The sequence below is a fragment of the Galeopterus variegatus genome, unplaced genomic scaffold, assembly GCF_000696425.1.
Source record: "Galeopterus variegatus unplaced genomic scaffold, G_variegatus-3.0.2 Scaffold3783, whole genome shotgun sequence".
NCBI lineage: Eukaryota > Metazoa > Chordata > Mammalia > Dermoptera > Cynocephalidae > Galeopterus > Galeopterus variegatus.
The window spans coordinates 177,039-193,839 of record NW_007729894.1 but is presented as its reverse complement, the minus strand read 5'-3'; the positions used below and the strand labels follow the sequence as shown (position 1 = coordinate 193,839).

At 43.8% G+C, this 16,801-nt stretch overlaps 1 protein-coding gene across 1 annotated transcript in view; it reads left to right on the top strand.

Annotated features, from left to right (window-relative positions):
- Window positions 1-221: 221 nt before the first annotated feature.
- Window positions 222-16,801, top strand: part of LOC103601543 (astrotactin-2-like) — a 67,932-nt gene continuing 51,352 nt past the window's right edge. Inside the window, exons 1-2 of the mRNA XM_008585977.1 lie at window positions 222-336; window positions 8,358-8,499. Of these exons, the coding sequence (XP_008584199.1) occupies window positions 222-336; window positions 8,358-8,499 (257 nt within the window). The remainder of the gene's footprint in view (window positions 337-8,357; window positions 8,500-16,801) is intronic.

Here is a 16,801-nt window from a genome sequence, read left to right as displayed (position 1 = left end):
TAAGTGAACAAGGTCCCTTCTTCACGGGGCTTACAGTGATGTATACAGATGACGCACAATTCACGAATATATGAGAGATAGTGATAAGATTTTGGAGAGAATAAAGTAGGAAAAGTGGTAGAGGATGACAGCAGATGCTCCTTTAGATTGGGTGGGGGAAGAAGGCCTTTCTGAGGAGGTGACATTAAAGCAGGGGTCTGGGTAAGGAGAGGGGGCGAGCTATGCAAGGATATGAGGAAGAGCTCCTCAGGTGTCAAAACCCCAGGTGCAAAGGCCCTGCGACAGCAGCATTTGGCATGTTACAGGGGAAGAGGAATGCCAGCGTGGCTGGAAGGGGTGAGTGAGGACAGAAGCACAGGCAAGAAGAAAAGAGGGCCAGAGGAAGCAGGACATGGGGGGCAGCAGCATTTGGCATGTTACAGGGGAAGAGGAATGCCAGCGTGGCTGGAAGGCGTGAGTGAGGACAGAAGCACAGGCAAGAAGAAAAGAGGGCCAGAGGAAGCAGGACATGGGGGATATCATGAATTCTTGTTGAATAGGACAATCTTTGTATCCCTCCTCCTGGGCACTGTTTTAGGACAGGAAAGGCTCAGGTTTGGGAGTGTGACAACTCTGAATTTGAATTCCAGCCTTGTTATTTAGATGTTGTATGACCTTGGGCAATTTGCTTTAGATCTGTATCATTATTTCTTTGGATTTATGAAGTGGTGATGATAAAACTTACTTGATAGGATTTGTATTTCCTAAGACTCCAAGTTGCAAGTAACATAAAACAAATAGAAATAAGCTTTGGCAGAAAAGGAAAAAATACTGACTCATGTATCTGAAATATCCAGTGGAGATCCAGCTTCAGACATGACTGGGTCCGGGGTTTCAGATGTTGACATCAAGAAGTGGTCTATTTCCCAAGAGTTAGTCTGGTTGATCAGGACTGGGTCACTTGTCTTTTTGGCCTCTGACGTAGATTGTCTGGCCATTGATCACATGCCAATCTCTGCAGGATGGAAGGGGCCTTAGCTCAACCTAAATCAAATAGATTGGGGGAGAGCTGGTTCCCCCACATAAAATGCGGTGCTGTTGTCAGAAAGAGGCGTGGGTTTACAGTAGTCAACCTAACAGACGTACACCAGAGGATGGGAGTGAGAATGAGCCAGAAGTCCCTTAGCACAGTGCCTGGGACATGGGAACTCTCGGTAGATATTGCTAGACAATGATTGCCTTTTCTGGAGCCCTTATTTTTTTGTCAATCTCTTCTTTCCTGTGCCTCTTGAGTCCTATTTACTCCCGAAAGGTCACACAGGAGGTAGCCTGGCTCTCTCAAGAAAGAGAGACTTCTCATACCAGGTGCTGATGTTCAGAAAATGGGGGCGAATCCACTGAAGTTCAGTTTCACAGAATTCAGTAAACAGCTGTATAGCCAGCCCTATGCTGGGTACTGATAACACACAGGTGGTCAAAACACAGTTCCCACCTTCAGCATTTTGCAGTCTGGAAGCAAATGTGTAGTAGAAAAAGCACAGACTTTGGCTCCCAAATGTCCTGTCTAACCTTTACTCTGCCATTCCTAGGTGGAACTTCGTTAGAAGTTATTTAACCTTCCCCGAGCCTGTTTTTCACCTGTAAAAGCAAAATTAACCTAATTCATTGGGTTGTATGAGATTTTAATCAAGACAGGTTGTTTTGAATGAAATAAACATTTCTATTCCTTTTCTCCTTGCCTGCTTCCTTCTTTTTCCCTTTCTTCCATAATTACTTCCTTTTGCAAAACACAGGAAGGTTCCAGGGAGTTAGATATTCTGTAATGTATCTAAAAGCATCCAAGTTTGACCACCATCAATTTTGCCATCAGATAAATTGATGAGAACTGGTGGGGGTAAGGTAGCAGGAATGGGGGAGCACTCACCTTTGCAAACCATCCAGGTGTCAGGTCCACTACGTGTATTGTCTCATTTACTCCTCACCTGATTCTCCGAAATAGATATGGTCATCTCCTTTCCAGATGAAGATGCAGTCGCTGAAAGTTTAATCATCCATCCCTTGATAAGCTAGTTCACAAGTAGTGAGCATGGCTTCAAAACCAGGGCTCATCTGCCTCCCAAACCTACTTTCTTTCCACTACCGTATACTGCCATTATGACAAAGATGAGAATTGTTCACAAGGGTTCTTCAGATTTAAAGTAACAACATATTTTGGAAGAAATAAACCAACTGCAACTGATAGGTGTGAGGCCCTTAAAGATTCGTTTGTCACTGATGAGGTCTCAGAATGAACTTCTATTTTAGTCCAAGTAAAGCAAAGGTGGGGAAGGGAGAAACAGACCTGCCTCTCCCTGGGCAGCGTGGCAAAGAGCATCTCAGGTTAGAGAGAGGCCAGGTCCAGAGGGGACCCTAAATCCCATTGGTGTTTCCTGAAAAGAGCATGGAGTCCTGAGCTGGGGACCTTTTTCCCCACCTGGGCTAAATAACTCACTGCTTCCCCCACCTTCCATTCTGGAATTTCTTTGCTGCTTTTCTCCCAACCTGTTTTCAATTTGCTCTTATGACTGACTTTGACTGTGACCTCAACTCAATCAGAAGTGAGAGAGTGAGGGGAGAAAGAGAAGGAGAGAGAAAACGAGGAGAAAAAGGATTAAGGGAGTGAGAGGGAGAGAGAGAACTGAGGTAAGGGGTGGGGCCTTTAGAAAAATCACTCTGTGCTTTGTTGGGTTGGTTCCGAAGCTGCAGCAGAATCATGATTAACCTTTTCTGTGGGACGTAATGAGAGCAAGGCTTGAGTCTGAGTGGATAAAGAAATGTGTGGGGGTCTGGCCCCAGCCCACTCGGGTTACAGCCCCAGAAGAGCCGTAATGGGGAACAGGCACATTCCTGTACAAGCGACTCCCAACTCCCTATCTGTTTTCAAGGAAAGAAAAACAGAAAAAGAATGTTAGAGACTTAGACAGGCTTGAGTGAAGCGATGGCAGCAGCCTGGATTCTAGTGGGGTTTTACCAAGAGACTATGACAATGTACCGGGAGGAGGGGACAGAGGCACCCTAGGCAGAGTGTCCTGGTGGAAGGTGCATGGGCTCATATACAAGAGAGCTGGGGTTGATTCTGGACTCTGCCCCCAAGGAGCTACAAATCCTGGATTTAGGGTGCCGGGAGGAGGGGACAGAGGCACCCTAGGCAGAGTGTCCTGGTGGAAGGTGCATGGGCTCATATACAGGAGAGCTGGGGTTGATTCTGGACTCTGCCCCCAAGGAGCTACAAATCCTGGATTTAGGGTGCAGCATTCCTGAGCTTCTATATTTCTATGACGGAATGTAGCATGATTTTGTGTTTCAAACATTTTGCAATAAAACTTTTTCTTTTCTTTCTTTCTTTTCTTTTCTTTTTTTTTTTTTTTTATATGTCTGTTGGCCAGTACAGGGATCAAACCCCAGAACTTGGTGTTATCAATGCCATACTCTAACCAAGCGAGCTAACTGGCCAGCCCGGCAATAAAACTTTTAAACCCAGTTTTTATAAACAGTTTTTTTTTTTTTAAAGTAAATGAAACATAGAACAGTATTGTATAAAATAAATCAAACTGGAGTGTGTCGGGCTGGAGGTTAGTGTGGCTACAGCGGGGGGCATGGGGGACCCCAGCCCCTCTCTCATTAGTGTTTAACCTTACTCTCGGAGGTCTATATATTCTAATTTCCAAACCACTGTTAGAATATATTGTTAGAATATACTACTGAACTCCTTTTTTCTCTTCTGGGCTTTGTATCTTTCCAGAAATTCTAGGTTTCCAAAGGTGGAACTGTGCACCTAGAACAGTGTCTGGTACATAGTAAATGCTCAGTAAATGTATGTCACATGCATGTTGAATAAGATTGTCAGAATTTGAGGAAGAGCTTCTGTGGCAGCTTGGAAAACTCTTCTATTCTTAGCAGTTTTATCTCATAGGCTGGCTGTTATAAATGATTTCATAGGCTATAGGCGTCAAGACACTAAGTTCTGTTCCAGATCCTCCTGCACTCTCTGTAAGGCCATGCCCTTGCCACATTTCTTCTCTGGGATTCAGTTTTGACACTTATGAAAGGAGAAATTTGGATAAAAAAATCCATAAGAGTTCTTATCTCTACTCTGTTAGGATGACAACAAGAATAAGAACAGCAGAAACAATGAAAGTGAATATATTTTTTGAGCTCTTACTATGTGCCAGCCATTTTGCTAATTAACTTATGTGCCGTATTTTATATGATATCCACAACAACTCTGTAAATTAGACACTATTATCTTTTTTACATGTGAGAACATAGATGTAGAGAGTTAAGGAACTTGTCCAAGGCACGCGGTAAGTGGGGGTGTGCCAGAATTTAATCCTGGGCAGTGTAAATTCAGAGCCCCAGCTCTTAACCACTGCATTATATTATTGCTCATTCAATTGCACCACTGCCAGATGCAGAGTATGGTATATTGGGGAACCACAATACATCTGTTGATTTGCATTAGTGCATAGAGAAGCCCCCAGGCCTTTCTCAGTATCCCCACCACTAGGTGAGTAAGGATACTGAGGGGTCACTTCATTCACCTGTCTCTATGTAGGTTGCATTTAAACCTTCTGAAATAGAGTGCCAAGAAAAGCAATCTTACAATTTACTTTATGGGGCTGTTCTTGTATTTAACAACCCCTCCTGTTGTCAGATTACAAGCTGTAGAAGGTCAGGGACCATTTCTTTTATCGTCTCATTCCCCAACCCCATAGAGCTGAGAGGGTGGCAGGAATGCAACTGCAAATTGAATAGCACTGAGAAATCTTCTTTTCTAACAGTGTCATTTTAAAACTTTCTCTAGGAGGCAGCATAGTATTAAAGAAAAGCTATGGTTTTGGAGTTAGAAGAATAGGGGTTCAAATCTCAGCTCTGTTTTTTTCTAACTCTGCAGTCTTTTTTTTTTTTCCCTTTTTGTCTTTTTTCGTGTCCGGCAACGGATCGCAACCCTCAGCGTCGCGCCCGCACCAGACCGGGACCGGCAATGGGATCGCAACCCTCAGTGCCGCGCCCACACCTCGCTCAGCCAGTGAGCGGGAACCGGTCTGTATGTGGGATCCGAACCCTCAGCGGGAGCGCTGCCTCACTCCCAAGCGGTGCACTCTCCAGTGTGCCACCGGGCCGGCCCTAACTCTGCAGTCTTAATCTCAGCTTTACCATAGGGATGATAACATCTAACTTGTTAGGTTGCTGTGAGAATTAAGTGGAAAAAAGAAAAGTACGTATGAAATGTCAGTTCACTTTCTTTTAACTATTTTTCATTAGAAGGTCATTATATGTATATAGGCCCAACTAGAATTGGGTACTAAATAGCCTTATGATGGTATTGATATGACTAATTATACTACAGGTTACCCAGTTTCTGCACTTGAACTAAACTTATAAGCCTTAGAACTGTTTAGAACTTAGAACTGTGCCGATCTCAGTGACCTGACAAGTTTACGGGGCTTTTATCCATGGTCCAAGTTATTCTGAAATTCATGGAAATATCTGGTAAGATATGCCCATTTGAAAATAAATGTCAGCCATCTTTTGGCTTCAAGACAATTAATACAGGCCACAAGCAGCTGAATTCCCTCATGAAGAGCCAACTCTCTCAATGGCTATCTGGAAACAAATTGAAAAGCAGACAGACATGGATCCAAGCTCAAAGAAAACAAATATAAGCAGCCAGACTTGGATCCTGAGAAACTAAGTGAAACAGGGCCTCATTCCATCCAATGAATAATCCAAGGTCTCTCCCCTCCTTTTTTTTTTTTTTTTTTTTTTTTTTTTTTTTCTGAATTCCCTCATGAAGAGCCAACTCTCTCAATGGCTATCTGGAAACAAATTGAAAAGCAGACAGACATGGATCCAAGCTCAAAGAAAACAAATATAAGCAGCCAGACTTGGATCCTGAGAAACTAAGTGAAACAGGGCCTCATTCCATCCAATGAATAATCCAAGGTCTCTCCCCTCCTTTTTTTTTTTTTTTAACTTTTCACCCCATACATTGCTCTGCTTTGATATCTATTGGAATGGAGATGTTGTTTGGTTTATGATCATACTATGAAAGAAGCTGACATAAAAGATCTACAAAAGAAATTTGAGATGCCAAAATTTGTGATGAATAACAGTTTCATTTACTTCTTCATTTTCCAGCAAAACCTCTAGTTCTGGACATCTTTCTCTCTTTCTAGACTCTTGGCTTTTACTTTCTAGAGTCCAAATCCATGAAAGAACTCTTAGCTCCTTGCAACAGAAAGGAAAACTGAGACATTGAGAGGGTTAAGGTAGAAATAGAATTCAGTCCCAGGTCTGTCTTATCATAGCAGCTGGAATTACATGTTGGTGACATTGGCCTAATTTAGACACTTATTCTGGCATCTACATGTCAAGTCTATGAACTGTATGCTGTCTTTGTAAAAAATGGAAAACAAAAAACAGTACCCATCTTATCTGCTGAATTATAGGGACAAGTACGTCACAGAGTTGTTGTTCACCTGAATCCCAGGGCCACCCAGGCAATTCAGTCAGATAGTGTTATAAGATGCACTTGTGAGGTGAAGAATTAAATGTTTTTGTTTTTCACTGTGATTTTGTAGAAATTAAAAAAGAAAGACCAGCAGAAAGTGATCTGTATATTCTGCCCAACCAGTGCCCTGGTGGAGAAGTACCACATGGCTTGTCTGAGTCCCAGTCTTCTTAAACACTTGTCCAATATTGTCCCATGATGGTTCCATTGCATTGGCTTGCCCTTAATCCCAGGTAGAGAGGATATATTTGAACTGGTATCCTCCTCTTGTTTATTACCAGGAATATACACGAATAGAGAGTCTGAGAGACTCCACATCAGGCATGAAGGGGAACAGGGAAACAGGAGTTGGAGGCCTCATATCATTTCATTCTCTGTGTTCTAAAGTACCTCACACGCCAGTTTTGCTCCTAAATCATCCAATTTTAGAATTGGAAGGGAACTTAGAGGCCAGTTAGTATTGCTCATTTACTTTATCTATTTTTAAGTAATTTTTATTGATTTTTTTTCTTGTTACAAAAGCAATGTATGTTCATTGAAGGTAATTTAAAAAATAGAGATAAGCAAAAATAAAATGGAAAAAGTACCATTATCTCACTCTCCAAACAGATCCACCATTAAGCATTTGCTGTATTTTCTTTCTTCCATGTTTAAATACATATACATGTAATATGCAATATACATTTCCAACAAAAAATGGATTATTCTGTAATAGTGTAATCTGTTTTTTAGCTGAACAATATTTCATGAATATTCTTCCACACAACTTTATATTTTTTCACAAATTATTTTTAATGTCTATAAAATATCCCATTGCTTCATTGAACTATAATTGATATAGCTATTTCTATAGTGTAGAACATATTCTTGTTTCTAAATCCTTGCTAGTATAAAATAGTACTACAGTGTTTATCTTTATGACTTAATCTTTGTGCACATCCATGTTTTTATTTTAATTTTTTTAAGAGTCCTAATAGTGATTCTAGAACCTTCACCCTGCAGATAAAACTAAGGCACAGAGGTGGGAATTTAGGTGCCCAAAGCTATATGGCACATTTTTAGAAAAACTAAAACTAGATTCCATGATTCCAGGTATTCAGTTATTCTTTCTAATCTCCTTTATTAGTTCTCTTTCTAGTGAATTTCAGCTGCTTCCTAAAATCTCATGGCTAGGTTGACTTTTAGGAATCATGGGTTTGGGGGGCAGTCACAAATATGTTCCACTTATTCTTACACTTTCCCTTTCAGTACCCTTGACCTTCCTGACTAATCAATCATAGAACTCTTTCCTCCTTAGCTGGACTAGGTCTCTGTCCATCTCAGCATAATTCTCCACAAATCCAGTACCAGTGCATAAGAGTGGACCTACGAAATGCAACTATTTTACATCCTTAGTCCAGCTCCTTCATTATACTAATAAACAAAATGCAACTCCGAGAAAGAAGGGCCTTGCCGAAGGGGCTGAGAAGTCAGTGGCAGTGCCAAGGACAGAAAAGTTATTATGGAAAGAAAGAAGGCACAATTCCCTTGTTGCTTTTTTATATGTTTTTATTACACAATAATTTATCTCACTTGAGCCTTGCTGCAATCTTATAGAGGTAGGTATTACATCTCCGCTTTATGGGTCAAAATATTTTCAGACATAAATGTGAACAAAGAGTCATCAAGGCTAGATACTAATCTGTGTCATTTTCTAATCATGTGCTTTTTCTATCCACTAATCCTCCTGATAATAGTATCCAGATTTGATGGGTTTGGATGACAGCAAGAATGTCTGCTCACCTAGACTGAGCTGGGGAACTCACCTTTCTTTGTCTCCCTTCAGGAGAATTCCTGAGTTTTGCTGATGACTTACTCTCTGGCCTGGGCACGTCTTGTGTGGCAGCTGGTCGAAGCCATGGAGAGGCCCCTGAAGTCAGTATCTACTCAGTCATCTTCAAGTGTCTGGAACCTGACGGTCTCTACAAGTAAGACATGTTGGGTGGATGGGGAGCATGAAGCAGATGGGACAATTTTAAACCTGGGAAGGAAGGCATATGTTATTCTGTCTGGGGCAGAGAAATGTTTTATTGGCCAAGCTGTGTGTGCACCTTGAGATGCTAAGGTTTAGACGTGTCCACTTGAGAAGTGTGACTACAGTGGGTCACAGAATCACACAGGATTAGTGCTGAAGGGTGCAAGGAGGCTAGAAATTCAAAATGATTCTTCCTGTTGATGAAGAATCTGCAGCCCTGAGAGGGAAAGTGGGCTTCTCAAGATCATAGAGCAAGATATCCAGGAGGGCTGGGACAGGGATCCCTGCCTAGTGTTCTTTTCTCTCCTTCACGCTGCCTCCTCTTAAAAATACTAGATCAGTGTATATACATACTGTCATGCACCACATAATTACATTTTGGTCAACAACAGATTTCATATATGACAGTGGTCCCATAAGATTAGAATGCAGTGCCATATGGTCTAGGTGTGTAGCAGGCTATGCCATCTAGGTTTGTGTAAGTGCACTCTATGATGTTTGCACAATGACAGAATCATCTAATGATGCATTTCTCAGAACATATCCCCATCATTAATGACACATAAGTATATATACACACATATATATGTTTATGCACATGCACATATACATATAATATATGCACACACTAAGATATATATACTGAGATATATGTATTTATTCATATGTAATTTTTATCAGTAGATCCAGTTCTCTTAGAAACAATGCCATTACGACTCTTTTGTCGAGTACATTGGAGTCATTGCATTCAAACTTCTGGAGATGCAAGTAGAAGTTACTCTGAGAGTCATTTGTTAGTCTCAGGATAAAACAGGCTCTCACTTTTTTTTGTTTTCCACCTCGGTGAGTGTTGCTGCATGTGGATGCAGCCATCATAAGCTATAACACAGAGCTCTAGAGACCAGCTCTCCTCATAGACCCTAATTATGAAACCATAGACCACATTTTTTATCAACCTAGGAAGGTGCAGTTGTGAAGAAGTTAAGCTTCATTCAGCAGTTATTCAACTTGTTCATTTATTCTTTTATTCACACACTCAGTGATTCATTCATTCATCCATTCATTGCTCCATCCACCCAACCATCCATCCTTCCATCCATCCCATTCACCCATCTATCTATTCATCTGCTTTATACTTCATTTCATTCAATTATTCATTTATCAATTATTTTGTTTAGTTGCATATTTATTTACTAATTCATAACTAATTTACTTATTTAGCAGAATTTTCCGAGGATTTCCTATGTCTTGGTTCTGTGCTAAGGATTGCAGGTATGCGTGTGACTAAGACAGAGGTCCTATCCTCAGGTAACTTATAACCTAGCGGTGATGTGAGAGGCCACAGACTGTAGATTTGAATCTGACTTTGATATTTTTAGTTATGTGACCTTAGATAGGTTGCTTTACCTCTATAATCCTCAGATTCAGCCTTTGTGAAACAGAAATATAAAAAATCCTAGCTTGCAGAGTTGTGTGAGAATTAAACAAGAAACACCATAGTGCAGTATCTCCAAGTATGTGCTCGATAAATATTAGTCCCTCCACAATCTGTGAACTTCCTCACCTCTAAAATACAATGCATCTCTCCCTTCCTTTACCTATCTGGAGTCCATTACTTTTCTGAAGACCATGGTGAACTTTTGAACACTTGACATATTGACATTGGTGCACCAAAGTCAGGAATATCACTGTGAGTTGGGTCTTCTGACCCTGGCCCTACCGCTGACTGTCTCTGAGATTTGGGGGTCCAAATTTTATCTGAAATCACTTGAGGGCAGTGAATGCTCTAGAAATGAAATCCCTGAAAAGCAGTAGGCTATCAGATCTCTTCTAGTGGGACATCTGGGCAAACTTCATAAAGGAGGTAGCTTGTGCCTCAGGCCTTAAAGGATGACCACAGTCCTGACAGTGAGTGCTGGGTTTGGGATCCAGACTTCGAGAGCATGACTCTACAGCCTCTTAATCAGTAAGCACTGACACCAGCCCCTTGGCTCTGGGGTCACTGCCTCTATGAAATACAAGTATGTGACTAGATTAAGAGCTATACAGTCCCCTACAACTCTAAAAACTGGGATTGTATGAAGAAAGTGGCACTTTCTGAAGATTTCCTGAAGGCTGGCTTTAGTTCCTCTGTCTCTCATTAAGGGTGTAGACTGGAGGCAGACAGAGCTGGGTTCAAATCCCTGCCCTGCCCTTGATTAGTTGTGTGACACTGAGTGAGCTGCTGACCCTCTGAGCCTCCATTTCCTCCCCTGTGAAAATGTGAATACTGCAGTGTCCAGCTCACTGGGACTCCAGGAGACCTTGATGAGATAACATGCAAAAGCTCTGCTTGACAATGAACTCCCAGTAGGAGCCTGAAAAGTGTTAGCTGTTATCACTGTTGCTGTCGTTGCCCTCAATTGTTAATTTCAGCTCCCTCCCCATCCATCCTCCAACCCACGAGAGAGACAGCATCTAGCAGAGAGGAGCAGAACCCCATCGGGTGCTTCCTATCTGCTAAGACAGAAGGAGTAACCCTTTTACTGTGATGACATTGTAGGGACCTGGCATTGGTTGGGCTGGAATCCCACAGCCCCATTATGTAGAAAGCAATGAAAAGTTTTAGGAACCCCCAAAACAATTAACACTGAGAGCTGACTAATCAAACCGCCATCCTTCAAAAACAATGAACACGCTTCCTTGCCCCTTCTTTTCCCAGCTACCTGACTCCACCCCTCCTCCCCACCTCTTGGAATAGGGGACATTCTTTCTTCCTCTGTCCTGGAAATGTGCTTGTCATGGACTTGTCATCCCTAACTCTGAACATTTCTTTATTTCATTTATTTGTTTGCTTATTTATTAATATTATTATTATTTTTACATTCTAAGAAGTTGCAGAGCAGTTGGGGATGAGGGAGAGAGGGAAAGGAGGAAAGAAATAGAGTGTGAAGAGTAGGAAGGAGGTGGGGGCTTGGTTGAGGCCCGCGGCACCCCCCTCACTCCAGCAGGGGAGATCGGGAGGGTTCCCTCAGCAGCTCAGTGGTCGTCGCTGGGCATGTGTATATTTAGAAATTGACTTTATTAATGGCCCTGGGTTCTGGGCCGCTCTGACCAGGGACCAGGGTCATGTCTGGAACAGTCTCCTATCCCAGTGGCGGCTCTCTTTCTGTGAAGTCTGACCGACTCAGTCTCGAGTTTTAAAATAGTTCCAGTGCCAGTTCTTGGGGTTTCTCATTTTCTGTTTGATGGATGCCTACCATTTTTTTTTCTTCCTCTTGAGCCAGAAAGGCTACTGGTATCTCTGAAAAGAGTGCCGGCTTTGGGGACAGTCTGGGCTGAGTATGAATCCTGATTCTTCCCTGTACACATACCCTGCCTGGGGCAAGTCACTCTTCCCTTTTCTATGCAACAATTTTTTCCTCTGGCAAAGGAGGCTGGTAATCATCCCTATTTCATAGGGTTATAGAAAGGAGGATGAAGTTGAGAAACTCCACGAACAGGGTTTTTCAGAATGCCTGACACATAGGAGGTCTGTAGGAAGTGTTAGTTACTATCTTTTTCTTCCTGCTTCATTCTCGTGACTCAGTCCCTGGTTATCAGTGTCTTTTTCTTCCAAGGACAACACTGGAGGAGCTGGCCCCAATGAAGCAAGCTGGGGTCCCACTAGCCCTGCAAGGAATGACCATTCAGAATCCTTTGGGGAGAAAAAGAATGAAAGGAGAGAATGGATCCAGACAAGAGAAGGCTCAGAAAGAGCCCAGTCTTAGTTAAGCTCAGCTCAGCTGGGCATCAACCCCCCATCCACACTTCCAGATTCAGGTGATGGGGGAGTGGAGGGCCAGTCTCTCCACCGGGGAGTCTGGGTTCATGTCCTGCTGCCACCACTTCTGCCTCTGGCATCTTGGGCTAAATGTTCATATCCTCTACCCATTCTGTGACTTCAGCATCTTTAAGATGAAGGTGCATGCGGTCCGGTCCACTCCAGCCATGAATTCTGGGAATGCACACTTTTGCCTTGGAATTTGTTCTCATTCTCTCTCTCCTTCCCCTCCTCCTGGGCTCCTGCCCTTCCAGCCTTCCACCTCTCTCACTTAGTTTTGCTCAACGGTGCCTCCCTGCTTCTCTGTTGGTATCTCTTTGTCTTTTATTTCTCCTCTGTGTACGTATCTTCAGTATGGCTTCCTATCTTTGTCTGTTGTTCTCTCTGTCATTCTTTCTTTGCCTTTCAACTTGTTAATCTCTTAATTTTTATTTCTGACTGTGTAGCTCAGTCTCTCTGTCGTATTCCTTACTTGAAATTTGGTTTTTCTCTCTCTCTGGTCCTCCTCCATTCCCACTCCCTCTCTCCACCCCATCTAAGAAGGCAAATTGCTTTTGCAGCCCCTCCATCCATGTAATTTTGCACAGCACCGCAGGGTGAGACCAATTGAGGGAGTGAAAGTCGAGGCTGATTTTCTGTCCTAAGCTCACCCTGGTGTAACAAAACAGAAACATCAGCACCCGTGCCCTGTTTAAATTGAATTTCCTTGTTTGTTTCATTTGTTTTGCTTATGAATAAAAACAAACAAGAACAGCAGAGGGAGAGGGTCCCCAGAAGGTCTGACAGTGGAGCCAGCTTCTGTTCCCTTGGGTTGTTGGAGTCCAAGGGTGACCCTGGGTGGGAGTATCCACTCAGAGCCAGCTGCTCATGCCAGGCTGGGCATCACGGTCCCTGCCCTTGCCTGGCCAGAGGCCTAGACACCCCTCTTGTAGCTGCTCTCCAATTTCCTATTACCCCAGGTAATTAGCCTCTGTCTTGTCTTGGCTGCTTTGCTTTTTTCTAATTGTGGCGGGCTGCCAAAGGGTCCTCAGTAAACATGCCAGCAGCAGCCAGGCCTGATTCCTGGGGTGGGGGACTCATTCCCACACATTCAGAGGCTTGCCCCAGGCCCACCCTCACCTCCCTGGCTGCATCTCTATGAAAGGAATGCCAAAGGAGCCTGGGTCCTGCAGCCAAGAGCCAACATCATGGTGGGAACGGAGGCTTAGGAGAAAGGCTCCTGCTTAGCAGGGGTGGGGTGGGAGGAGCAGAAGGAAAACCAGGGCTCTGGAGAAGAAAGGGCATTGTAAGAAAAGCAAAACACAACAGCTGAGGTCTGGAATCAGCCAGCAGTTCTCACTGCTCCCAGTGATATCTTGGACCAGTTCCTCCCCTCCTCTGGCCTTGATGTTCTCATCTGTGAAATGGAGCAGTTAAACTCAGTGGGCACTAAGACTTGTGTGCTGAAGGAGGGGTGGGGACTCCAAACCAAAGTTCTGATTCTCAGTGCCACCAATACTTTCTGAATAACAGCAGTAGTGTTAATAATATTTAACCAAATATTCACTGTGTGCCAGGACCCATGCTGAGGTCCATGTGTCATCTCTTAATCCTCACCGTAACCCTACTGATGACACTAATAGTGCTGTCATATCCCATTTCACAAATAAGAAAACTGAGGCTTCAGGGAGGAATTGTTTTGTCCAACAGCATATGACAAGATGGGATGGAGCTGAGATTCATGCCCCAGCCCACTCCAATGCCCACCATCGCCTCCCCTCCCCTCTTGCTGTTCAAGTCCCCATCCACTCATGTGTGGAGTTGTCAGAGGTACCTGGAGAGGCTGGGAGTAGAAGAGGGCTTTCTAATTGCAAGCAACACTGCAACAGCAAGAACACCAGGCTTGGGGACTGGAAGACCCAGGTCACAGCCTGCAGACCCTGGGGGAAGGCACTTCACACCTCATCATTCCCATCCATGAAATGAACATTGTTAAGTGTACCTTCCCAGATTGCTGTGAAGATTAAACTGGATAGTAGATGAGAAAATGCTTTGACATTTTCATAAGGTTGTGTGCACATGTGAGGGGTTGTCAATATCACTCTGTGTTTGTCAGAGAGCAGCAACAGGAAGGGGGGTACCCCCTCACCACCACCCCCCTTACACACATTTTAAAACAAGACCTTTGAAATCAGACAGAGGTGGGTTTTTAGGCTCCAGCACTTCCCCACTGTGTGTCTTTGGGAGGGGGGTACCCCCCTCACCACCACCCCCCTTACACACACATTTTAAAACAAGGCCTTTGAAATCAGACAGAGGTGGGTTTTTAGGCTCCAGCACTTCCCCACTGTGTGTCTTTGGGCAAGTTCCTTCACCTGTCTGTGTTTCAGTTTTTTCATCTTTAAGATGGAATCATAAAGGAACCTATTTCATAGGTTCGTGAGGATGCATGACCTGAGGTATGTAAAGAGCACAAGATAGTACCTCGCTCACTGTCAGGGCTTAGCAAACAGCAGGAGGAGTGACCACCGCTATTACTGTTTGTGACAACATCCTCTACCTAAGCAATCACACCTGGGGTGGCCGCTGTTGACACCATTACGATCACAGCATTTCACTGGGAAAGCAGGGCAAGTCTTCCTCACCCACAGTGGCCCCTTCACTTGTCAGTGTCCAGGCACTTGCTGGAATTTGCCAGTCTATCCCTTCCTCCAGGTCTCTGCCGCTATTGTTTCCTTTCCCCAGGATGTCCTTTTCTTGGCTCTTCCCATGACTGGTTCCTTGTTTGCCTTCAGGTTCATGATTAGATGTCGCCTCCTTAGAGAGGCCTTCCTTGACCACGTTATCTACCGTAGATACCACCTGCCACACACACAGACACACAAGCCATGGTACCTACTAAAGCTGTAATGACTATCTGTTTACTTGTTTTTTGTTTATCTTTTCTGCCTGGAAGGGCATAAGAGTGGGGTCTGTGTCTGCCATGTTCGTCGTCTACTCCTGGTGCCTCAAACAGGGTCTAACATCAATTAAGAATCCAAGAAATATTTGTTGAGTGCTTTGAACGAATTTCCAAGTCAATGCTTTGTTTATCTTTTCTGCCTGGAAGGGCATAAGAGTGGGGTCTGTGTCTGCCATGTTCGTCGTCTACTCCTGGTGCCTCAAACAGGGTCTGACATCAATTAAGAATCCAAGAAATATTTGTTGAGTGCTTTGAACGAATTTCCAAGTCAATGCAGAAATCCTGGAGACACTGATTTCTCCCTTTCACTCACTCACGACCTCCTACTCACTTTCTCGCCAAATATGCAAGGGACACCCACTGTGTGCCAGGCTGTGGTCCAGTACCTCATCTCCACATCTATCTCTAGGTTTCTGTCTCCATGTCTTTCTTCCTCCCTCTCTGTTTCTCTTTATCTTTCTCCTTCCTTCCTTTCATTCTCATAAACCTTGTCTAATTTAATCCTCAGAACAACTGTCTAAGGCATTTGCTGTTGTTCTTATCCAACAGATAAGGCTGCTAAGGCACAGAGAGGTTAGATAACTTGACCAGAGTCACAGAGCTGGTAAGTGGAGAAGCCAAGATTTGAGCCCAGCCAATTTATTTCCAGTGTCTGAACTCAGAATTATCACACTAGATTATGAGAAGAATTTGACATGCAAAATTGTGGGGGTCAGGGGATGGGAGCTTTGGAAAGAGATCTTTTAGACAAAACTCCATTCCTGCGTGGGCTGGAAACAATATGGAAAACAAGTTTTCAGTTCTCACACCAAAAGCTATGTGGCTACCACTGAACTCCAAACTTTGTCCTGCCTCTCCAGCCCCCACTGTTCCATACAAAGAGTCGAACCCTGAGTCTGTATGAGGACCCCTGTTCCTGCCTAGGGATGGACTCCCAGTGTCATTTTTGAGATCCCTCTGATCCCCAGCTCTTATCAGCTGAGTTATTTCCCAGTGTCTCCAAACTCCCATGTGTTTCTGCAAACAGGTCAGGCTCCTGGCCCAAAGATGCTATTCCAAAAGCCTTGAGGGCTTGGAGCCTTGGATGGAGCATTGTTGGGCTCCCCAGTACCCCAGGACACCACCCTCCCTGGGCATAACCTGGGCAGCACATCTCAGAAGCAGCCAGGGCCACCGCCATGGATAATATAATTACATATTATATGAAATCCCACTGCTTCCTTTTATTTACATTCCTACCCTACCCTCTTCATTTCCTCTCTTCATGCCAAGAATCAGTGCAGAATTTACTGGAAACAGCACAAAAGTCATCAGGAGTCCTCCAGGGCTGGCTTTCAAGAGCGTTTGCCCAGACGATGGAAGGCCAGAGACCCAAGGTTCATCCTGCCTTTGGCTGTAAGTGGCTATGGGACCTTGGACAAGTGGTTTCCACTTTGGAAGCCTCAGTTTCTCCATTTGTAGAAGAGGGATAGCAAGGGGCCATCTCAAAGGACAGTTTCATGAATTTGGAGG